This window comes from Myotis nattereri (genome assembly GCF_964212035.1).
Source record: "Myotis nattereri genome assembly, chromosome: 15".
Lineage (NCBI taxonomy): Eukaryota > Metazoa > Chordata > Mammalia > Chiroptera > Vespertilionidae > Myotis > Myotis nattereri.
In genome coordinates this window covers 47316802-47341063 of record NC_138090.1, presented here as the reverse complement: position 1 = coordinate 47341063, position 24262 = coordinate 47316802, and the positions used below count along the sequence as shown (strand labels likewise).

Here is a 24262-nt window from a genome sequence, read left to right as displayed (position 1 = left end):
ACAGTAGGCTGTCCAATGTTGGGTGACTGAGGGCTTGAGGTGCCCACCCCTGTAATCCCTGCAAATTACAGCGACAGCCACCATGTACTGAACTATACAATCTCATTCATCCCCACAAAGACCCTCTGAGGTCAGATATATCAGCAGATGGAGAAACAGGCTGGGGAGGGGAAGTCGCATCCCAAAGGCACACAAAGACAAGTGCCCATCTCCCCAGAACAATCCGTTTTCCATCTATGAAACCGTGTGGGTGCCTTGTCCTCGCTGGTCGCTATGGCCCTTCCAGGCACCCCAAGCCTTTGGCTCCCCCTTCCTGAGGATGGGGCGGAGGGAAGGGAATACCCCCGGCCGCCTTCTGCCCGACTCTCCCGAACAGGTGGCCCAGGCCTGGTGCACCTCATCACCTGGCCCCCGGCGGCTGGAGACAAGCCTGCGGCCAGGACCTCTGCCCATCTGGCCGCTCCGGTCTCCCCACCCACGGCAGGGACTGGGGGTTCTGGGTGGTGAAAGGGGCACAGCTGGCTGGGGGGGGGGGGGGGAGGCGGGGCCCAGAGAGCCGACCGGACCTGACACCCAGTTTCCCACCCTTTCCCCTGCGGTGGGCGCCGGATGCAGGCCAGGCGGGAGGGCCCCCTTCCTTAAAGGGCCAGGCACCACGTCCGCGCCCGCCCCCGCGACCTGTGGTGGCGGCGAGGGTGGCTCGCCCCTCCCTCTCCGGCTCCAGGAGAAGTTAACTTTGCAGACTCGGGTGTGTCGTGGGGAGGGATCGGTCCTACCTCCCGGCCCCGCATTTCCCACCACCGGCCCCCGGATCGGCTCGGGAGAGGTGCCGCCCCCAACTCGGAGGTGCTGGGCCCGCCCTCCCCTTCCGCCCCCTCGCTCGCCCCGCCCTCCCTCTGGCGTCACCGAGGCCGGCGCCGATTGGCCGACGGCGCCGTCGCTCCGGACACTTCCTCCTGGGCCGCGGCAGCGGAGTTAAACTTTGGCGAAGGAAAAAGAGCCACCGGCTCCCGGCGACCCTCCCTGGCCCCACCTCCACCGCGGCTGGTAACGCCCCCTTCTCCGTGGGTCCCCGACCGAACTTTTTTCCAGCTTCCGAGATCCGAGGAATTCCCTCCTGAGCACCGGGCCCTCGGGATCCCTCTGCCCATCCCCGGGCCCGTCGGATCCCTGGGATCCACTCGATCCCCGGCTCAGAGACTCCCGCCCTCCACCCCCAAGGTTTGGCGAACCCCTCGGCCCCCCCTTAATTGGGTCCTCCTCTTAGAGCCACTGGGTTCTGGGGTCCCCCCTGCTCCTTTTCAATCCTTTTTCTTTCCAAGGGGCCTTTGGATCCTGGGCTCTGCTGATCTCTGCGACCCCGACCTACTAGATTTTCTTCTTTGATTTCTTGGAAACTCTCAATCGCCGGAACACCCCCCTCCCGCCCCCCAAACCATTTCTTTTATCTGATCGTCTGTGATCCCTTGATTCCCGGGCGTCTAATCCACTAGATTTCTTTTCTCTGATTCCCCAGGATCCCGCCATCGTCGAGTCCCCTCAACCTGCCAGATTCCTCTCCTCGGCCCCCGAGATCCGCGCTCCCACTCCCCGCGCACGAGTTCTCCCTGGGAGACAGCGTGTTCCCCGGGCCCTCCAGCCGGATCCCAGGCGGGCGCCGGGCGGCCGCTCCCGGGCCTCCCCATGGCTGCCGCCCCCTCCCATCCCGCCGGGCTCCCGGGCTCTCCGGGGCCGGGGTCTCCGCCGCCCCCCGGCGGCTTGGACCTGCAGTCGCCGCCACCCCTGCTGTCCCAGGTTTCGGTCCCGGCCCCAGGCCCCGGGGTCTCCTTCCACATCCAGATCGGGCTGACCCGCGAGTTCGTGCTGCTGCCCGCCGCCTCGGAGTTGGCCCATGTGAAGCAGCTGGCTTGCTCCATCGTCGACCAGAAGGTGAGGGCGCAGGGCCCCCCAACCCAGCTTGGGGAGCGGCCTGGAGGAGGTGTGCGCTGACCTAGGCGACCTGCAGCCTGGCAGGGGGGGGCGGGAGGGGGAGGAAGGGACTCTAAGCCTTGGGAGAATGAGGGATGGGGGTAGGGCATTGGCCCCAGTTGCCTCTTTACCCCACTACCCGTTTGAGGGAGGCCCGGGCAGGGGTGGGGTGCCCCAGAGGCCTCCCCAAATTGCGAGTCCTTGCATGTTGTTTTCTGCAGCCGGCAGGGAGGAAGGGAGGGGCCCACCAGGTGTAGAAGGAGGGAGGAGGAGGGGGCAGGTGGGGGCATCCGATGGGGGTGAGGGAACACCTCCCTGCCCAGGCCCATCCCTGACCTCCCATTTGGTGGAAAATAGAAATTGAAGCCAGGCTGGCCAAGGCGATCGGATGACATGTGTGGGTGTGGGTGCTTGCACTAGCTGCCAGGGGCAAGTGAGGTCTCCGAGCCTAATCTCTGCCCGCCCCCAGGCCTGAGGTGTGTGTGGAGGGACAGGCACCTCTTCCCAAAGTTCAGAGGCTCTGAGGACTCCCCCCCCTCTCGCCCCCCACCCCCCCACACACACTGATGCTGGCCTATTAAAACCGGCCTTCCCCAACCCCACCCCACTCTTAGCTTTGGAGACCAGGGTCACCAGGGTGGGGGGCTGGGGGTCATGGCAAAAGGGAATCAGGTGGAACTCCGTGCCTGAATCCTAGAACATGAAAAGTCAGAATAGTGAGCTTCTCTGTTGTTCGAATTCTAGACTGTCAAAATGTTAGACTATTATAGACTTCTAAATGGGAATATGCAAGCATAGGTAATTGAATTCCTCTGATATAAAGCATTCAAACATTAGAATCCTAGCTGGTTGAAATACTAAAACATGAAAATGTTGGAATATTAGATTCCTGGGTTGTTAGAATCCTTCAGTGCTAAGATATTCAACTATTCGAATCCTAGTTTGTCAGACTCCCAGAACATTAACATACTAGCCTACTGGTAATCTAGGCTGTTGAAAATCCTAAACGCGATAATGAGAATAGGTTGAACTCTGGAATGTCTGATCTTCCTATAAGGTAGGCAAGTTAGAATCCTCAAATCTCCAAAGGTTAGAATCTTCTGACTCCTGGAAATGAATTCTCTGGGCTTCAGAGAAACATCTGGAACTGGGCCAACTCCCCCATTTTACAGACAAGAGCTTAGAGAAAGACTTCCCAGGCAGTCAGCCCCAGGCGGCCGGCTCACCTTGGACCCCCTCCCAGTGGGCAAGAACAGATAGGGCTTCCTTTGCCCCCCTCCCCCCATCCCCACCCCAAAACTAGCAGCCCCAGCTCCCACGCCCAACTGAGCCTGCTCTTTGGGAAAACAGGCTGCGGGGGAGGAGGGGGGGCGCAGAAGGTCCTCTGGGTGGATGCTTTGTGCAGGGCTCAGGTCTTCAGCCGACTCCCTCAGGCCTCAGCCCCGTTTTATTTTCTGCCTTCTCCTCCAGGTGTGGTAGGGCCCCTTTCCTTCCTTCCAGCGGCCCCACCTGGGCCGTTTCACTTTCTGTTCTACCGGGTTTCATTTCCTGCCCCCTCCCAAATTGGGGACCAGGACACCTGGGTCCTTTGGCCTTTGGGTGGGGAGCACCCTCCACTTTCAGCTCCCTTAAGCCCTAGCCATCCCATAGCCCCCACCCCCTGAGTCCTCAAGTCCCTCCTTTCAGCTCGCCCTGCCCCAACGCTGGGCCTGGAGCCAGGTAGCAGGGACAATAGATCCAGGAAGGAAGCTGGAGGGGGGGGGGGGCATAAGGAAAGGGGTGCTCATTTAGACCCCCACCCCGATCTCCGGGAAATTCTAGGTGCCCAGGCTCCGGGAGCTGTTCTCCCTCCCACCCCAGTGCACCCATCCAGCCGCCAAACCCTGATCTGCGCTCTCTCCAGCACACCTGGGGCCCTGGCACCCCGCCAGGCTCGAGCTGGGCCTGGGAGGGAGCGGCAGGAAGCGAGGGGCTGCAGGGTCTCTTGAGTTTCCGGGGGAAACAGGCGGCCCTGCCCTGGGAGGGTCCCAGACCGCTGCTTTCCGTCACCACCTCCCTCTCCCGCCTCTCAGTTCCCCGAGTGTGGCTTCTACGGCCTGTACGACAAGATCCTGCTCTTCAAACATGACCCCACGTCCGCTAACCTCCTGCAGCTGGTGCGCTCGGCCGGAGACATCCAGGAAGGCGACCTGGTGGAGGTGGTGCTGTCGGGTGAGAGGCCGGGCTCGCCTAGGGGCGGGGCCTCGCGCGGGGGCGGGGCCTCTGCGGGAGTGGAAGGGAGGTGGGCCCAGACTCTGGCTCTTTCTAGTTCGGAGCCGGTGGGTCTCAGCTTCCCCCGAACGGGTACAGGGATGGTTGTGCGCACACGCTGTGGAATTCGCGGAACATAAACCATCCACAGCCACACCGATGAATGTCCCAGACCCAATGCTGAGAGAGAGAAGCCAGACGCCAGGCCCCATTCTGTATAATTCCATTTGTGAACGGCTGCAACCACTCTATGGGGTTAGAAGCCAAGAGTCGGGGCGCCTCTGGGGAAGAGAGGGTTGGGTGGGGGACACGAGGGAGCTTCCTGGGGACTGGTGGAAACTTCCATTGACCCATCAGGGGGCTGGTGGCACGGTGTGTGCAGTTTGGCAGTGCACGGAGCCCTGCACTTCTGTGTCCTTTCTGGACGTGTGCTGATACGAAGTATAGTGAAGTGTTTGGATGTCCGTTCCTCCTTCCCAAGGAAACGCTAAATGCAGCCTGACCCTGCAAGGTGTGAGGTGCCCCTGGCACCTGCATTTTCAGCCAGAATCCAGCCCACCCTCTGGCCATTCCCACGTTGCGATGGGCAAGCTGTCTTTGACAGTTTATGAACCTTGGTTCTTCCAGGAGGGGGGGGGGGGCGGTGGCGGTATCTGCCTTATTCATGGCTGTATCCCCCACCCCGCACACAGTCTGCCCCTTGCATGCTGCAGTGCTCAGTGCAATTTGGATTTAATCCCCTGGTAACCTTATCCAGGTTTTAAATACCCTCATATAGACTAGCACCTCTTAGATTTTTATCTTCACCCTAGTCCAGTGATGGTGAACCTTTTGAGCTCGGCGTGTCAGCATTTTGAAAAACCCTAACCTAACTCTGGTGCCGTGTCACATAGAGAAATTTTTTGATATTTGCAACCATAGTAAAACAAAGACATTTTTAAAAAAATATATATTTTATTGATTTTTTACAGAGAGGAAGGGAGAGAGATAGAGAGTTAGAAACATCGATGAGAGAGAAACATCGATCAGCCGCCTCCTGCACATCTCCCACTGGGGATGTGCCCACAACCCAGGTACATGCCCTTGACCGGAATCGAACCTGGGACCTTTCAGTCCGCGGGCCGACGCTCTATCCACTGAGCCAAACCAGTTTCGGCACAAAGACATTTTTGATATTTATTTTATATATTTAAATGCCATTTAACAAAGAAAAATCAACCAAAAAAATGAGTTCGCGTGTCACCTCTGACGCAAGTGTCAGGTTCGCCATCACTGCCCTCGTCTCTCCCCTAAGACCAGGTCTTATTCACGTAGCTGTCTCCCTGACACTTTTACTTGGCATCTCCAGGCGTTTCAGACACGGCCTGTCCAAGATGGAAATTGTATTTCCCCTTCCAAACCTGCTCTTCCCGCAGTCGTCAACCTCCTGGGGAAAGGCACTACCCAGGTGCCCGTGCCCCAAACCTGGAGGCATCCTTGCCTCCTCTTTTTCTCCCACCCATTCACGTTATCTGTCATCAAACCTCCTGGTCCTACCTTTGACATACATGCTGAATGTATTTTGGGCCACTGCCACTGGTCCAAGCCGCCATCACCTCCGGTCTGCATTATTTCAGTAGCACCTAAGTCAGATCGTGACACTCCACTGCTCAGAATCCTCCCATGGCTCCCCATTACCCCTGGAGTAAAATACAAACTCTTCAACGTGGCCTCAAGGCTGCCCCTGCTAATTCCATGAATTCATCTCGTAACACTGCCCTCCTTACTTTCTTTGTTCCAGCCATGCTTGCCTGCTCTCTGCCCCTGGAACAAACCCAAACTCCCTCCTACCACAGGGTCTTTGCACTTGCTGCTCTTGCTGCCTGGAATGCTGCCCCGATCTCCCCTTCTCGTAGTTAGCCCCTTCTTGTTATTTGGATCTCAGCTTAAATGCCATTTCCCCCCTTGTCTGAAATTTCCTCGTTTATTTATGTGTTTATGTTTCGTTGTCTGTCTCCCCAAAAGAATGTCAGCCCCTTGAGAGTAGGGTGTAAATCTCTCTTATTTATAGTTTTATCTTGGGTGTGTAAATAGTGCTTGGCTCACAGGAGAGAGTCCCCTTTCTGTTGCATAATACAAAGAAAAATAGCTTAATAGTCGGCTGAAACTTCGTCCAAAAATGAGGACAAATGAGACCTCGTCCAAAAATGAAACCTCTGAGATAAGAGCTAACATTTATTGAGCACTTTCTCTGTGCCAGGCACTGTTTGAAGAGCTTTCCGTATATTCGTTTAATCCTTAAAGAACCCATAAGGGGATACGATTATGATACTAGTATGTTCTTTCCTAGACACCTGCTTAGCTCATCTCCCACCTCCTTCAGGCCTTTACCGTAATATCACCTCGCAGAGGCCTTCCCTGCCCACCTATTTCAATTTTTACCTCTTGCACCTTCCCTACCTCCCTTCCCTGTTTAATTTTTCTCCTAAGCACTTACTGACTTCTAACCAACTCTATATTTTACTACTTAAGATTTTCAGAGAGGCAGAAAGTATGGTGCTAAAAGCATGAACTCTAGAGCCACACTGGCCTGGGTTTGTGAGTTCTGCAACTTACTAGCTGTGTGACTTCAGACAAGTTGCTTAATCTATCTGTGCTGCAACCGCCTCAGACAGAAAATGGGGACGTAACAGGATGTACCTGACAGAGTCTTGAGAGGGCTAACTTCATTAGTGGAGGTTTTAGTTTGTTTTTTAATTGATTTGAGAAAGAGGGAGACAGAGAAACATGGATTGGTGATCGGTTACCTCCCATATGCACCGAACCCTCAACCCGGATATGTGCCCTGATCCAGAATTGAGGTGTCCTGGACAAAGCTCTAACCAACTAAGCCACACCCGCCAAGGCTAAATTCATTAGCTTTTTATTTTATTTTTTAAAATGTATTTTTATTGATTTCAGAGAGGAAGGGAGGAGAGAGAGAGAGAGAGAGAGAGAGAGAGAGAGAGAGAGAAACATCAGTGATGAGAGAGAATCATTGATTGGCTGCTTTCTGCACACCCCACACTGGGGATTGAGCCCACAACCCAGGCATGTGCCTTTGACCAGAATTGAACCTGGGACCTTTCAGTCCGCAGACTAACGCTCTATCCACTGAGCCAAGCCGGCCAGGGCTCATTAGCTTTTTAAAGTACTTAGAGCAGTGCCTGGCACAGAGTGACTGCTGGACTGGGTGATTGTTAAGTAAGAGTATTTCTTGTATTTACTTTGCTGCCCTCACTGGAGGCTAGGCAGGGATTTTGTCTGATGTGCTATCCCTACTGCTTAGAACATTTTAGAGATGAAAAAGCTGAGGTGCACAGGTGTTTGTCTTTTCCTCTTGATAATCAGGCTCTACTCCAGAACAAGTAGATCAGAAACTCTGAGGGTGGGGCCCAGGCATCTGTATTTTTTTATTTTAAATTTTTTAATTGTGGTGAAATATGCATAAAGTAAAATGCACCATCATAACAATTTTTAAGTTTGTTGTTGTTGTTGTTAATCCTCATGCTAGGACACTTTTCCATTGATTTTTAGAGAGTGGGAGGGAGGGGGAGAGACTGAGAGAGAGAAACATTGATGTGAGAGAGCCACGTGGATTGACTGCCTCCTGCATAGGGCCCCCGAGGGTGCCTTGGATCAGCCTGCAAACCGAGGTATGTGCCCTTGACCAGAATCAAACCGGGACCCTTCAGTCCGCAGGCCGACACTCTATCCACTGAGCCCAACTGGCGAGGGCCATGACCATTTTTAAGTCTACCGTTCAGTAGTGTTAATTACATTCACATTGTTGTGCAACCAATCCCCAGAACTGTTTTCATCTTGCAAAACTGGAACTCTATACCCATTCACCAACTCCCCCTCCCCCTTCTCCCAGTCCCTGACGTAAGCACATAGCTGCTTTGCCCAGTGGTGGAGCTGCAATATGAATCCAGGTAGAATATAATATGTGAGCAAATGAATGAAGGAAGGAACAATTAAACCTTGCAGCTGGGCCCAACCAGCGTGGTTCAGTGGTTGAGCGTCGACCAATGAACCAGGAGGTCACGGAGATTCCCGGTCACATGGCACAAGCCCGGGCTGCGGGTTCGACCTCTAGTGGGGGGGGCATGCTGGAGGCAGACGATCACTGACTTCCTCTCATCATTGATGTTTCTATCTCTCTCTCTCCCTCTTTCTTCTAATCTGCAATCAATAAAAAGATATTTTGAAAAAATCCTAGAAACAAACAAACAAAAAAACCCTTGCATTGTCAGGGAGGATTGTAAGCAGCCCGGGAATGCGGGGGCTGAAATGGCCTCCGCTGGCCCCGGCTCAACCACCCGCCCTCCCCGCTGCCTGCAGCTTCGGCCACCTTCGAGGACTTCCAGATCCGCCCGCACGCACTCACGGTGCACTCCTACCGAGCGCCCGCCTTCTGCGACCACTGCGGGGAGATGCTCTTCGGGCTGGTGCGGCAGGGCCTCAAGTGTGACGGTGAGAGGCGGGGGAGGGGGCGGGGCCGGGGGCGGAGCGCAGGCCAGGGGGCGGGGCTTGGGGCTCGGAGGGAGAGGTCCGGGCTGGAGACGGAGCTGGGGGGAGGAGCTGGGGTGGGGCCAAGGGGCGGGGCTTGGGGCGGCGCTGGGGGGGAGAGGTCCAGGCTGGAGACGGAGGTGGGGCCAAGGGGCGGGGCTTGGGTGGAGGGTGGGGCTCGGCTGGGATGGGGGATAAAAAGGGGCGTTCACAGGGGAAAGGGCGGAGCCTGTATCAAAGAGGGATGGGCCGGAAGACAGCCAGCAGGGACTTTTGGAAGGAAGGCGTTTACAGGATTGTGCGGGCGGGCGGGCGGGATGGCCAACTCTTAATCCGTAGGGCAGCCAGCCGGTCAGCAAGGGCAGCTGGAACTCAGACAGGAGCTAAAGCTGCCACCCACAGGCAGAAGTTCTCCATCTGGGACGTCTCAACTCCGCTTTTTAAACCTTTCAACGGACTGCAGCGGGCCCACCCAGATGAACTAGTAGTTACTAGGCTAATCTTTCTCACTAAGAAAGACTGTGGACTTGAATCACATCTATCAAATACGACACAGCAACACCTCGATGAGTGTTTGCATAATGGGGGGTGCTGACCCAGCCAAGTTGACACGTGAAGCTGACCGCCGGAGTCCACCCCTGTCCACTTGACACCTCAGTCTGCTAGGGCTGCCATAACAAAATACCTCAGGCCGGGTGGCTTGGACAACAGACGTGCATTTCTCGCAGCTCCAGAGCTGGAAAGTTTAAGATCAAGGTTCTGACGGGGCTTGTTTCCCGGCGAGGACTCTCTTCTTAGCTTGCAGATGGCTGCCATCTCACCATGTGCTCGCACAGCGTGTGAAGAGGGGGAGTTCTGAAGTGTCTTCCTTTATAGAAGGGCCCCAGTCTCATGGCGTCAGGGCCCCACCCTTACGACCTCATTTCACCTCACGGCCCATCTCCAGATGCAGCTACAGTGCAGGTTAGGGCTTCAACATGTAAACTAGGGGTGGGGACACACAAGCATTCAGTCTGCGACAAGCACCGTACACATCTCCTTAAACCATACTTAAAAAAAAAGGAACACGATGTTCCTTTAGCCAAGATGTCTCAAGGTTAAGCCCAAATGTCAGGATCAGCAGGTCCCTGCCATCCTGGATGCTTCTGAGTGAGAATGTGGAGGTCTCGCCCTCCTGCAACTGAAGCCCACACCTCCCGCCTTGGCTCTGCTCACACAGAAGATGGGGACCGTCCACGCTGCGGTGAGGACCTGCGGCTCCGTTCAGCGTGCCAGCTTCGTGCCAGCTTCGTGCCAGCGTGCCATGCTCACATGGAAACCCAGAGTCTTTGATAACCTGTGGTCCAGGTGACTGACAGCATCGACTATGATTGTTACCATGTAGCCCTAAATACATTGTGGCATTATTTAAGGACCTGGACCAACAGCCACAGCAGGCCTGCAGAAAATGGACTCAGTGCTTCAAAGCTGCTATCAATATCCCATCATCCACACATCACATCCAACTCCTCATGTCTTGGCATATGTAACCTTTGTCATGGCACAACCCTGGTGTCATCTGGGGGGGTTGGCAGGGCTGTTGTTTTGGTCATCAGATTCTAATGGGCAATCATAGCACAGACTTCCGTGACCCAGCTCCACAGATGGCAGTCCAAGTTCATATGGTTCCAGAAGAGGCCAAATGACCGTAGTAAATGCCACTGACATTGGACTGTACTGCGGCACTCACTGGGAGTCATGAGTGAGGTTCTGAAATTCCGCTCAGCGATCGCAAGGCCCAAACCAGGAGGTGGAACCTGTAGGCGAAGGCCATTTGCCATCCTAGCTCTCCTCGTCGGGCCAACAATGTTCCATGCGCCTGTGCAACCAGGCCACACGAGTCCCAGGCAGTGCCTGGGTGGATGGCTGGATGGATGGATGGATGGGGAGTCGCTGAGCTGGCAGGTCTGCACAGGCAGCCCACCAGGAGACAGGCTTCGAGAAGCACCTGCAAGAAACTCCCAGGGGCTGGAGGGACAGTGTTCAGAACAGCCAGCCATCCGGAGTCAGGTGGGATCGCCGGAGATGGATGGGAGCGAGGGTTCAGGAAGCCCCGTGGAAACCACAAAGCTGGGCCTGATGCTTTCATGGACGACGATTTAAAAAAAATTTTTTTTTTTAAAGAAAAAACAATAACACAGTCATGCTTCCACCTGATAGGATACCACCATCCTGGGTACAACCGAAAACATGCTAGCTGTTCTTTCCCCAGAAGACGGCCTGTGTCCTTGAGACCCTGTGGTGGAAACGCCATGATGTACAGCCGATTACCGTCAGCATCTTATGTTAGGTGACAAGGGGATGGGAGAGGGAAGAAGACACAAGGATTTGATGGACACACACACATTCATCAGAGAAGGAGGAAACGCTCGCGATGCTGGGGCTCCCGTTTCTGCAGCGGGTCGCACCGGGTGGCTTCCTTCCACTCCCCAGTCCGCGCGCTCTCTGCCCTCAGCCAGCACCTCACCTGCTCGTGGTGCTTTGCCTGGTGGAATGGCCCAAACCTTCGTTTCTGAACGCTCTGGGGCTGTGCTGCCTGAATTGGGTTTTTGTAGATTCCCATAGACTTTAATTACACACGAAGCGTCCTGAGGGATGTACAGTGCTCCAGATCTGAAGGAAAGGAGCAGGAGGGTGGGGGGAGCTGGGCGCCAGGGCAGCGGAGGCTGCGTCTCTGACCGTTTGGCGCCCCCCGCAGGCTGCGGACTGAACTACCACAAGCGCTGCGCCTTCAGCATCCCCAACAACTGCAGCGGGGCCCGCAAGCGGCGCCTGTCGTCCACGTCTCTGGCCAGTGGCCATTCGCTGCGCCTCAGTACCTCGGACTCCCTGCCCTGCACGGCGGATGAGCTGGTGAGGGGCGGGGGAGTGGGCAGGTGGGTGGCCGGGGGGAGTGACAAGGCCCGGGTGGGTGTACCGTAGGGCAACGCACTGATGCGTCGCGTCCGCTCTCGCTGACCCCTAGAGCCGCAGCACCACTGATCTCCTGCCTCGCCGCCCGCCCTCGTCGTCCTCCTCGTCCGCCTCCTCCTACACCGGCCGCCCCATCGAGCTGGACAAGATGCTGCTCTCCAAGGTCAAGGTGCCGCATACCTTCCTCATCCACAGCTACACGCGGCCCACTGTCTGCCAGGCTTGCAAGAAACTTCTCAAGGGCCTCTTCCGCCAGGGCCTGCAGTGCAAAGGTCAGGGGGTAGGGGGCATGGAGGGGGGCACAGACAGGGTCGGGACCCCACCCCACGCACACTCAGAAGCTTGGGATCTCAGTTGGGCTTGTGGCAGAACGCACGAGGCCTGCCCTGAACCTGTGGCTTTCTGGACCCTAGAACCTGGGAGTCCTAGGACCTTAGAAATCTAGACTCATAGGACAGCATGGGATTCTAAAAACTATAGGACTTGAGAATTCTAGAATCAGAGGACTTTAGAAACACAGGATTCAAGAATTCTGGGTCGTAGGATTCAGCTAAAACAACCACAGAATTTTAGCTATATCCTAGAACTGCCAAATTGTAAATTCTCAAAAGATTAGAACTTTAGAACCATAGGATTTGAGAATAATAGAGCCCTACAAACATCAAATTTGAGTCCTAGAAGTAGAACCATGGAATCTTAGGGTTCTGGAACTCTGAAATGTTGTGATCAATGGCTGGAATACCAGAAATCTAGATAGGTAGAAACTTAGAGCCACCCGATTCTAAAATTCACCGGAACAGTCAAATGCTAGAATCTTCGATGCCGAGAGCTGAAGAACAGTAGTCACATTAAGTTCTAGATTACAGCCGTGGGCAAACTACGGCCCGCTTGAAATGAATAAAACTAAAAAAAAAAAAGACCGTACCCGTTAATGGAATGATGTTTACTTTGAATTTATATTAGTTCACACAAACACTCCATCCATGCTTTTGTTCCGGCCCTCCGGTCCAGTTTAAGAACCCATTGTGGCCCTCGAGTCAAAAAGTTTGCCCACCCCTGCTCTAGAATCTTGGATGTACAGAAACCTTGGAACCATCAGCTTCTGGAGACCTAGAAACCCAGAATTGTAGAACTCAAGTCACGTAAAACCTTGGACATCAAGGAGTCGTAGTAATCTAGAACCAGAGGGCCAGAGATGTGTATTGAGTTCTAGAAACTTGGACATTGAACTCGGCGGGGGGAGGGGGAGGTGGTGTCTTAGAAACCTAGAATATAGAACCTTAGAAAAATGGGTTTTTACCACATTCTAGAACCTCTGATGTACGGCACCCTAGAACCTCACACTGATCACACTCTAGCAGTGGTTCTCAACCTTCCTGATGCCGCGACCCTGTAACACAGTTCCTCATGTTGTGGTGACCCCCAACCATACAGTTATTTTCGTGGCTACGTCATCACTGTAATGTTGCTACTGTTATGAATCGTCATGTAAATATCTGATCTGCAGGATGTATTCTCATTGTTCGCGACCCACAGGTTGAGAACCGCTGCAGAGCAATGGTTCTCAACCAAGAACAGTTCTGCCCGCCCCCTCCCCCCAGGGAGGTTGGGAGACATTTTATCACACAGGGATGGTGCAACCGTTATCTAGTGGGGAGGAGTCGGGGTGCTGCTAAACCTCCTGTGATGCACAGCACAGCCCCCCACAACAAGAAACTAGCCAGCCCCAAATGTTCATAGTGCCAAAGGCTGAGAAACCCTGCCCTCAAGTGTTCAAAGTCTAGAATCACAGGACGTTAGATCCTGCTGCATTCCAGAATTTTACAAGTCTGGGGTAATGGGTATTTATGCATTGTTTGAACCTCGGATGCTTAGAGCCACAGCACTTCATCTGCACACGCACACACACACACACACACACACACACACACGCCCCCGGTTTACTCTCGTCTCTCCATAGTTGGAGAAACTCGCTCAAAAGGGGGACAGCCATGGAAGGGCCAGCCAGTTTCCTGCCCCCCCACGGCAAGACTGGAGACTCTTTTGAGACGGGTGGTTGGGGGTCAAACTCAACCCTTCCAGGTGACCCCTCTTCCCTCTCCCTCCCGCCTCCTTGCTCCCTGTCCCCCCAGACTGCAAGTTTAACTGCCACAAGCGCTGCGCCACGCGCGTCCCCAACGACTGCCTGGGAGAGGCGCTCATCAATGGAGGTAAGAGGCTGTGGGCTGAGCCAGCGGGAGCTGGGCCCAGCTGGGTGGAGGCCCCCCTGACGCCCTGTCCCCCTCAGATGTGCCGATGGAGGAGGCCACCGATTTCAGCGAGGCTGACAAGAGCGCCCTCATGGATGAGTCCGACGACTCCGGGATCATCCCAGGCTCCCACTCGGAAAATGCCCTCCACGCCAGTGAGGAGGAGGAGGCCGAGGGAGGCAAGGCTCAGAGGTACCCCGGGCACCCCCCTGGGATGTCCTTCCCCGTCCTTACAATGGATTACCCTCACCCCCTACTTGAACATTACCCAGGTTCCTGAGGCAAATCTCAAGTACCCACACTTCATTTTCCAACTGAACACTTTTTCCTGGTTTATATTTTAAAAAATATTATTTACTTTTTTAAATAGATTTTTATTGATTTCAGAGAGGAAGGGAGAGGGAGAGAGAGATAGAAACATCGATGATGAGAGAGAATCATCGATCGGCTGCCTCCCTCACACCCCACACTGGGGATCGAGACCACACCCTGAGCATGCACCCTGACTGGGAATCGAACCATGACCTCCTGGTTCATAGGTCGACACTCCACCACTGGGCCACGCTGGCTGGGCCTGATTTACATTTTTAAAAAGTTTTCATGGAAGCATGTTTTTTGTTATTTTTTAAAAAATATATTTTATTGATTTTTTTACAGAGAGGAAGGGAGAGGGAGAGAGAGTTTGAAACATCGATGAGAGAGAAACATCGATCAGCTGCCTCCACACTCCCCACTGGGGATGTGCCCGCAACCCAGGTACATGCCCTTGACCAGAATCGAACCCAGGACCCTTGAGTCCGCAGGCCGACGCTCTATCCACTGAGCCAAACCGGTTAGGGCTATTTTTTTTTTTTAAATATATTTTATTGATTTTTTACAGAGAGGAAGGGAGAGGGATAGAGAGCCAGAAACATCAATGAGAGAGAAACATTGATCAGCTGCCTCCTGCACACTCCCCACTGGGGATGTGCCCGCAACCAAGGTACATGCCCTTGACCAGAATCGAACCCAGGACCCTTGAGTCCGCAGGCCGACGCTCTATCTACTGAGCCAAACCGGTTCTGGCGGGCTATTTTTTTTTAAATATATTTTTATTGATTTCAGAGAGGAAGGGAGAGGGAGAGAGAGATAGAAACATCAATGATGAAAGAGAACCATTGACCGGCTGCCTCCCGCACAGCCTCCACTGGGCATGGAGCCCACAACCCGGGCATGTGCCCCTGACCGGAATCGAACCCGGGACCCCTGAGTCCGCAGGCCGACGCTCTATCCACTGAGCCAAACCGGCCAGGACAGAAGCATGTTTAAATTTACGTTATATTTATTTGGAACTGGTGACACAGCCATTGAAATCCTCCCACTCCCTGCCTCCCGGCTGCCCCGCTCCTCCCCCTGGAGGGTGCCAGTGGGGTAGTTTCTGGTGGGCCCTTCCAGAAACAATCTGTATCGCAACTGACAGAGCAGTGTGAGGAAGAACATGAATTCTGCAGCCAGACTGCTGTGAGGCCTTGGGCAAGAGATTAACCTCTCTGAGCCTCAGTGTCCGCATCAGAGAGGTTGAGTCCCTTGCCCAGGGACACACACCTGGCTGCAAGACCCCTGGGCTCAGTAGTAATTAGCACTTCAAGGCCCACTGTGTGCCAGGTACTGTGCTCAGGTCCTTAGGAAGGTGTTCACTCCTCAGCACCCCTTTGGGGGGAGACATTAAGGCATGAAGAGTTGGGTCATTTACCAGGCAGCCTGAGTTTGGAACCCAGCCTTTCAGTAACAGCCTCCTTCCTCATTATGGGAAATCTATAAAACAGGGGGGACAGTGTGCCCTCCCCCCAAACAGCTCCCAAGCTGCCCGGAGATGCCCCTTCCGTTATTTTCTTCTTGTAGTAACCTCCCACCCCTTCTCTTCCCCCCTCAGCTCCCTAGGGTACATCCCCCTAATGAGGGTGGTGCAGTCAGTGCGACACACGACACGGAAATCCAGCAGCACGCTGCACGAGGGCTGGGTGGTTCATTACAGCAACAAGGACACGCTGGTGAGTGGGCGGGGCGGGCCAAGAGGGCGGAGCCAGAGCTGGAGGCGGGGCGGGCCAAGAGGGCGGAGCCAGAGCTGGAGGCGGGGCCGGGAGGGGTCGGCCGGGCTGTGCTAGAGTGAGAGGTGGGACAGGGGCGGGGCAGGGGTTAGGGGGCGTGGCTAAGGCGGGCTCGGGGGCGGGGATAGTCTTGGGGGCGGGGTTTGGCTGGTGGAAGGTAGGAACCCTAGCGGCACCCTCACCTCTCAAACCCCTCTCCCCACAGAGGAAGCGGCACTACTGGCGCCTGGACAGCAAGTGCATCACACTCTTCCAGAACAACACGACCAACAGATACTACAAGGTGGGCCAGAATTCGGAGATTATGTACCTACAAGAAGCAAGGCGCTTCGGGCCGGGCATGTGCTAAGCTCCCGTAATTATGAGCTTGTTATCATTATTACATTATATTTAATTTATTGAATTATTTATATTCATCACCACAGGCCCTGTCAACTTCCTTCTCGATCTCCTGTCTCATTCCATTTCTCTCCCATCCACTCTTTTTAAAATTTATTTGTTATTTTTTTATTTATTGATTTGAGAGAGAGAGAGAGAGAGAAACATCAGTTTGTTGTTCACTTACTTATGCATTCATTGGATGCTTCTTGTATGTGCCTTGACTAGGGGTCAAACGAATGGGGATGATGCTCTAACCAACTGAGCTACCCGGCCAGGGCTCTCCCTCCACGCTTTTTTTTTAAAATTTTTTTAATCCTTACCTGAGGATATTTTTCCATTGATTTTTATTTGTATTTATATATTAATTTAAAAAATATTTTTATTGATTTCAGAGAGGAAGGGAAAGGGGGAGAGAGAGACAGAAACACCAATGATGGGAGAGAATCATTGATTGGCTGCCTCCTGCATACCCCACACAGGGATCGAGCCCGCAACCCAACATGTGCCCTGACTGGGAATTGAACCATGACCTCCTGGTTCATAGGGTGATGCTCAACCACTGACCCCTGCCAGCTGGGCTCCATTGATTTTTAGAGAGAGGAGAAAAGAGGAAGGGAGGGAGGAGGGGAGAGAGAGAGAAAAACATCGATGTGAGAGAGACACATTAATTGGTTGCCTCCCAACCCAGGCTGGGGATTGAGCCTGCAACCAAGGCACATGCCCTTAACTGGGAATCGGATCCATGACCCTTTAGTCTGCAGGCTAACGCTCTAACCACTGAGCAGCAGGCTAGGGCGCCCATCCACTCCTGACACACAGCCAGAGAGGTAGCTCTAAACCCTTCCGTGGCTCCCAGGGCCCTGGAGACAGAGCCTGGGCCCCTCCCTGTGGCCCATGAGGCCCTGTGTGGCCTGGCCTTAACTCATTTCCTTCATTTATTCATCAAACACGGCAGCCCTACTGTGTGCCAGGCACCATCCGTGAGATGGGGATATGGCCTTTCCCACCTCAGGCCTTTGCACATGCTGTGTCCACCGGTCCTCTAGCAGCCGGCCTCTCCTCTCCTTTCTGGTCTCTGCTTCAGTGTCAGTCCCACCAGGCGCCTGTCCTGACCGCTCCATGGCAACCAGCTCACCGCTGACCCTGGACTCTGTGTGCGTGGTGAGCGGGGAGCTCCAGGGTCTGCCAGGCGAGCTCACCCGTGCCGGCTCTGTGTCCTCCCAGGAAATCCCGCTGTCGGAGATCCTCACCGTGGAGCCCGCCCAGAACTTCAGCCTCGTGCCACCAGGCACCAACCCACACTGCTTCGAGATCGTCACTGCCAATGCCACCTACTTCGTGGGCGAGACGCCCGGCGGGGCCCCAGGCGGGCCCAGTGGACAGGGGGCCGAGGCCGCCCGGGGCTGGGAAACGGCCATCCGCCAGGCCCTGATGCCCGTCATCCTCCAGGATGCGCCCAGCGCCCCAGGCCACGTGCCCCACAGTAAGCCCCCCGTCCGAGAGGACGGGTCGGGGAGGGCTGGCGTGGGGTCCGGGGGAGGGAAGAGCCAGGGGAAGGCAGGGAGTGGCACAGGACACATGTGGCTTCTGGACTCAGAGGCCTGGGCCCAAACCTTCATGAAGGCCTGCACTTGGTGAGTGGCATCAGGCGTGTCACTTTCTCTTTCTGAGTTTTGTCGGGTGGTGACAACTTCTCCGAATTGTGAGTTTAGACTTCTTTATTTAAAATATGTTTTTAATGGTTTTGAGAGAGAGAGAGGAAGGGAGACAGAGATAGAAACATCAAGGATGAGAGAGAACCATCAATTGGCTGCCTTCTGCACACCCCCCACTGGGGATCGAGCCCGCAACCCGGGCATGCGCCCCTGACTGGAATCGAACCCGGGACCTCCTGTTTCCCGGGTCGACGCTCAACCGCTGAGCCACACCAGCTGGGCGAGTTTAGACTTTTTAATTCATACATTTACTGAATGCCCCCTCTGCCTGCCTCTGCTGGATAGTGTTGGGGACACAGCTGTGACCAGGGCAGCCCAGCCCCTGCCCTCACGGGGGAGATGGAGCTGCCTGTAGGTGTGATGCCTCATAGCGAGCAGCAGGGCTGGGATATGGGAACCAGAGGGCTGCAGAGGGCCAGAGGAGGTGCCTGGCCCAGACTGAGTATCCAGAAGGGCTTCCTGGAGGAGGCAACATCTGGGCTGAGACCTGGAAGCTGAGGAGGGGCGAGATAGGGGAAAGCAAATGGGAAATGATGCCGGGCAGAGGCGAAGGATGATCAGAGTGCCAGGTGGCCAGCCTTCTGGAGCTTATAATCCAGTGTGGGTGGCAGACATTAATCAGATCATCTGGTGCAATGACAGCTGAGACACAGAACACGTGCTAGAGTCATCTGACATGGCCCCAGGAGTGAGCCTGAGACTGAAAGATGAGGAGGATTTTTAAAAATGTTTTTAGCCCTGGCCGGTTTGGCTCAGTGGATAGGGTCCCGGGTTTGATTCTGATGAAGGGCACATGCTGGGGTTACAGGCTAGATCCCCAGTAGGGGGCATGCAGGAGGCAGCCAATCAGTGATTCTGATCATTGATGTTTCTGTCTCTCCCACACCTTCTCCCTCTGTGAGATCAATACAAGAATTAAAAAATACATAGTTCTCTCTGTCTTTCCCTCTCTCTTCCACTCTCTCTAAAAATCAATGGAAAAATATCCTTGGATGAGGATTAAAAACGTTTTTATTGATTTTAGAGAGAATGGAAGGGAGAAGGAGAGAGAGCGAGAGAGAAACATCAATTGATTGCCTCCCGTATGCACCTTGATCAGGGATCGAACCCGTATGTGCCCTGACTGATAATTGACCTTTCGGTGCATGGATGATGCTCAATCCACTGAGCCACACCGGCCAGGGCAGGAAGAGGGTTTTAAATTAAGTCCATAACAAGGGAAAGGGGACATTCCTGCCAGAGGGAACAGCACGTGCGAAGGCCTGGAGACAGGACAGAACTTGCTATACCTGAGGCCCAGCAAGGAGACCAGTGTGGTGGGGACACACAGCAGCATAGTAGGGCTTCAAGTCAAAGAGGTCGATGAGGGACCAGACCCTGCCTGAAAGGCCATGAAAGGTGCCTGGGCTTCTCCTGCGGGTACCGGGGAGCCAGGGCAGGTCCCCAGCAGGGGAGGGACAGGGTCAGGTGTGTGCTTCGGCAAGGTCCCTCCGGCTTCCCTGTGGAGGGTGGATAGGAGAGGGCAGGGCTGGGGCAGGGAGGTGAGGGGAGAGACATTGAAATGGCAGAAGGACCAGGACTTTGGAAATGTCTGGTCTCGTTGGGCGTGTCACTTGTGGGCAGGGGGGCAAGTTCAGGGGAAGATGCTGGGGTCAGCTTGGACTTTCCCCTGGAGCCTCAGTTTCCTCCTCTATAAAATGGGACCGGCAGGCCTTGCTTGGCGCTGAGATCACAGGGTGAAAGGCTCAGCGAAATCATTCGTGACATCACTTCTCCCTCCAGCTCCTCAGCACATGGCACTCACCCGCCCCGCTGGCCCTGAGAGGCAGGTCCTTATCTTATACCCATTCTCCAGATGAGGAGACTGAGGTTCGCAGTGGACAAGTCAGTAGCCTGACGTTGCACCTTGGACACCTGGATTCGGACCTGGGTGGTCTGGCTCCAGAGGCTGCCTTTGGAGTTATGGAGGAATGGAATCCTGAGCCCGGGGTCCCCTCACCTCCACCTCTCCCCCCTTCTCTCCCCCCAGGACAAGCTTCTCTGAGCATCTCCGTATCTAACAGTCAGATCCAAGAGAATGTGGTGAGACCCCTGCCCACACCCCAGGGCCCCAAGGATGTCTTCCCCGTTGCATACTCCCCCCTTCTCCCACCCTCCCCAGTCTCCTCGAGCCCCATCTCCACTTGCAGCCCTGACCCCCCTGTCCCGCCCTGCAGGACATCGCCACTGTCTACCAGATCTTCCCGGACGAGGTACTGGGCTCGGGGCAATTCGGAGTGGTCTATGGCGGTAAGGACACTTCCGTGCTTCCCCAGAGGGTCCTGGGGGTTTCTGGGCTCCAGACCGTCCCGTCCAATGGGCCGTGTCGCCTCCTGTTCTGGTTGATTAGGAAGCTAGATCCTGGGGACAGAGTCACGGGTCTCCTTCTCCACCAGGAAATGCCAGTGCGCTTTCTCCAGGTCTGAACGGGGAAGACAGTCCTGTGCTCTGACTGGCTGCAGAGTTAGAGCCTAGATTCTACACCGGCCCTGGCCAGTTTGGCTCAGTGCATAGAGCGTCGGTCTGCGGACTGAAGGGTCCCAGGTTCGATTCCGGCCAAGGGCACATGCCTGGGTTGCGGGCTCGATCCCCAGTAGGGGGCGTGCAGGAGGCAGCCGATCAATGATTCTCTCTCATCATGGATGTTTCAATCTCTCTCTATCCCTCTCCCTTCCTCTCTAAAATCAATAAAAATATATTTTAAAAAAAAATAGATTCTACATCGATTGGCTGCCTTCTGCAACCCCTCTCCGGGGGTCAACCCTGCAAACCGGGCGTGTGCCTGGCCAGGAATCGATAGACTGGCAACCTCCTGTGCAAGGACTGCTCCTCGCAACCAACGGAGCCGCACGGGCCAGGGCTAGACCTAGATTCTGATTGGTTGTCAATCTAGTGTCCCATGTAATAGAGTCCCCTCCTTAGAAACCTGTCATTACCTTCCTTCAGCCCACGTTCATTCCCAGGGCCCCCCGCCCCTTACGCCTCCCCTAGGGGCCCCTCAGAGCCACCTCCATGGCCTTCCATGCCCTCCGCCCAGTGCTGGGTGTGTCTCTGTGGGTGGGGCGGGGCCCCTCCTGCCAGGACTGCAAGGTCCTGCTCCCCTCATCCTCCGCCTCCCTCACTCCCTGCCCAGGAAAGCACCGGAAGACCGGCCGGGACGTGGCGGTCAAGGTCATCGACAAGCTGCGCTTCCCCACCAAGCAGGAGAGCCAGCTCCGGAACGAAGTGGCCATTCTGCAGGTGACCGCCAGGGCCTGGGGTCCAGCGCTTCCCCCCTGAGGAAGGTGCTTCCTCCTCACTTCCTCCTTCCAGGGGCCAACCGCCCGGTCGGGGGGTAGTCAGGGAAGGCTTCCTGGAGGAGGGCATATGCGTGTTGACACTGAGGGGTGGACCAGGTGTTCTGAGCAGAGGCCCAGCCTGTGCACAGGTCTGGAGGTGAGAGGCAGCGTGACATCTTCCAGGCACGTGAAGGCATCCGGGGTTATTAGGTGGCTCATGGGGTGGGCGGTGAGGCCAGGGAGGCAGCTGGGTCACACACCGAGGGCTTCTCCTAAGGCAGCGGTTCTCAACCTGTGGGTCGCGACCCCTTTGGCGGTTGAACGACCCTTTCACAGGGGTCGCCTAAGACCATCCTGCATATCAGATATTTACATGACGATTCATAACAGTAGCAGCATTACAGTTGGGAAGTAGCAACAAAAATAATTTTATGGTTGGGTCACAACATGAGGAACTGTATTTAAAGGGCCTGAAGGTTGAGAACCACTGACCTAAGGGGACTGGGGAGCCATGGAAGCATCTCCAGCAAGTCAGGGGCAGAGGCAGGGTGGGCGGAAAGGGGTGGGACTAGAGCCCAAGGAGGAGGCTGGGTGGGGACCTGGGTGGGGGAGATGGGCTCAGGCCAGGCCAGAGCTGGGGGAAGAGGGAGGAGGCACAGATTTAAAAGACAGATATACAGAGATTCTTCCCATTTCTCCACACTCCGCCTGCCTCCCTCCCACCACCCCGGCCTTCACCAGAATTGTGTGATGTAAAGTGCGATCCTTCTGGACACCTGGGGGTGCAGACCGGCCGTTCGGACTGGGCCCCTGGGAAGCCCCTCCCCTCCCCCACCGATACCCCCAGGGGACGAGCTGCTGTTCAGGCACATCCTTCCTCTTGTTTGTCATCCCTCTGCTCCCGTAACTTGTCCCCTGGGGTCCCAGTTCAGGGGTGACCTGGGCCCTGACCCCCCCCACGCCCTCCCTCCCACTCCAGAGTCTGCGGCACCCGGGGATCGTGAACCTGGAGTGCATGTTCGAGACGCCCGAGAAGGTGTTCGTGGTGATGGAGAAGCTGCATGGGGACATGTTGGAGATGATCCTCTCCAGCGAGAAGGGCCGGCTGCCCGAGCGCCTGACCAAGTTCCTCATCACCCAGGTGCGCCCACCCTGCCCCTGCCACCTCCCTGCGTGGATCCCACCCGCCCTGGGGCAGCCGTCCCCTGGGAGAGGCCCCCTGTGCCCAGAAGGTCGGGCAGACACTGGGTGGGAGTCACAATAGTGGATAATAGGAAACTATAACAGACTAATCATAACAACAGGAAAAATAGCGGAAATAATAATCTATGATAATAAAAGTATAATATGCAAATGGACCAAACAACCGAATGACAGAACGACCGTCCGGATGACCTTCCGGACAACCATGCTGTGACGTGCACTGGCACCAGGCCAGCCAAGGCGGTTGCGATTGGCCGGGGAGGCCCTGCCATCGCCCCACGATCGCCCCAGAGAGGGAGGCCCAGGCCATCCTCTGTGTGGCAGTCGATCATGGAGGGCCCGGCCTAGGGACCTTACCTGAGGGATCCCGAATTGCGAGAGGGGAGAGGGCACAGGCCGGGCTAAGGCGCACTGGGCCTCTAGCTGTAAAGTAACAGAGTAAACATAGGACAGACCATGGAGCAAGCATAGAAACATAATAGGAAATAAGTAGAAAATAGTAGCCATCATAAGAGTTGTTACCACAGTCATGCCCCCCGTAGCGACGTGTCAGTCATCAGTGGACCACATACACGACCGTGGTCCCATGAGATGGCAATGGGGCTGAGAAGGTCCTACTGCGAGTGACATAATGTCGTAGCGCCAGGCAGCACCTCGTGTGTGGACATGGCTGGTCGTATGCAGGCACAGCACCTGCGGTCATGTATACCGCATAAGACGATATTGTTACTGGTTTATGTGCTTACTATGCTTCACTTTTTATCATTATTTTAGAGAGCACTTTTTCCTCTTTCTACTTATAAAAAAGTGTGCTGTGAACCAATCCGCCGTGTTACCCGGGCAACAGCCTCATACATCTCATGTTTACCACGTCTTTTCAGCACATCGTTTTGTTTGTTTGTTTTAATATATTTTATTGATTTTTTACAGAGAGGAAGGGAGAGGGATAGAGAGTTAGAAACATCGATGAGAGAGAAACATCGATCAGCTGCCTCCTGCACACCCCCTACTGGGGATGTGCCCGCAACCAAGGTATATGCCCTTGACCAGAATCAAACCTGGGACCCTTCAGTCCCCAGGCCGATGCTCTATCCACTGAGCCAAACAGGTCAGGGCTTCAGCACATCGTTTTGTCTTGTGTCTGATTTAATCTCAGGTTTTTTTGTACAGTCACATGCTGTAGAGCAGTGGTTCTCAACCTTCTGGCCCTTTAAATACAGTTCCTCATGTTGTGACCCAAGCATAAAATCATTTTCGTTGCTACTTCATCACTGTCATGTTGCTACTGTTATGAATCGTAATGCAAATATCTGAAATGCAGGATGGTCTTAGGCAACCCCTGTGAAAGGGTCGTTTGACCGCCAAAGGGGTCGCGACCCACAGGTTGAGAACCGCCGCCGTAGCGGTTTATAGCCGGGAACAATGGGCTGTACCATGTAGCCGAGGCGTGCAGCGGGCTGTACCACCTCGGTGTGTGAAGGGCACTGTGACGTTCCCACAGCCACGATAGTGCCCACGACACCTTTCTCAGAACACATCCCCGGCGCTAAGCGGAGCATGACTGTATTCGGGTTCAGTGCGCAGTCAGCAGCAGAACTGCCTGTTTCTCT

The 24262-nt window shown here is 55.0% G+C and overlaps 1 protein-coding gene across 1 annotated transcript in view; it reads left to right on the top strand.

Annotated features, from left to right (window-relative positions):
- The first annotated feature begins 1522 nt into the window (after positions 1 to 1522).
- Positions 1523 to 24262, top strand: part of PRKD2 (protein kinase D2) — a 34243-nt gene continuing 11503 nt past the window's right edge. The window contains exons 1-14 of the mRNA XM_081108189.1: positions 1523 to 1929; positions 4041 to 4179; positions 8581 to 8712; positions 11486 to 11640; positions 11753 to 11972; positions 13833 to 13910; positions 13988 to 14141; positions 15862 to 15979; positions 16242 to 16319; positions 17642 to 17900; positions 20162 to 20214; positions 20349 to 20421; positions 21305 to 21411; positions 22429 to 22590. Coding sequence (XP_080964315.1) covers positions 1684 to 1929; positions 4041 to 4179; positions 8581 to 8712; positions 11486 to 11640; positions 11753 to 11972; positions 13833 to 13910; positions 13988 to 14141; positions 15862 to 15979; positions 16242 to 16319; positions 17642 to 17900; positions 20162 to 20214; positions 20349 to 20421; positions 21305 to 21411; positions 22429 to 22590 — 1974 coding nt within the window. The 5' untranslated portion in view covers positions 1523 to 1683. The remainder of the gene's footprint in view (positions 1930 to 4040; positions 4180 to 8580; positions 8713 to 11485; positions 11641 to 11752; positions 11973 to 13832; positions 13911 to 13987; positions 14142 to 15861; positions 15980 to 16241; positions 16320 to 17641; positions 17901 to 20161; positions 20215 to 20348; positions 20422 to 21304; positions 21412 to 22428; positions 22591 to 24262) is intronic.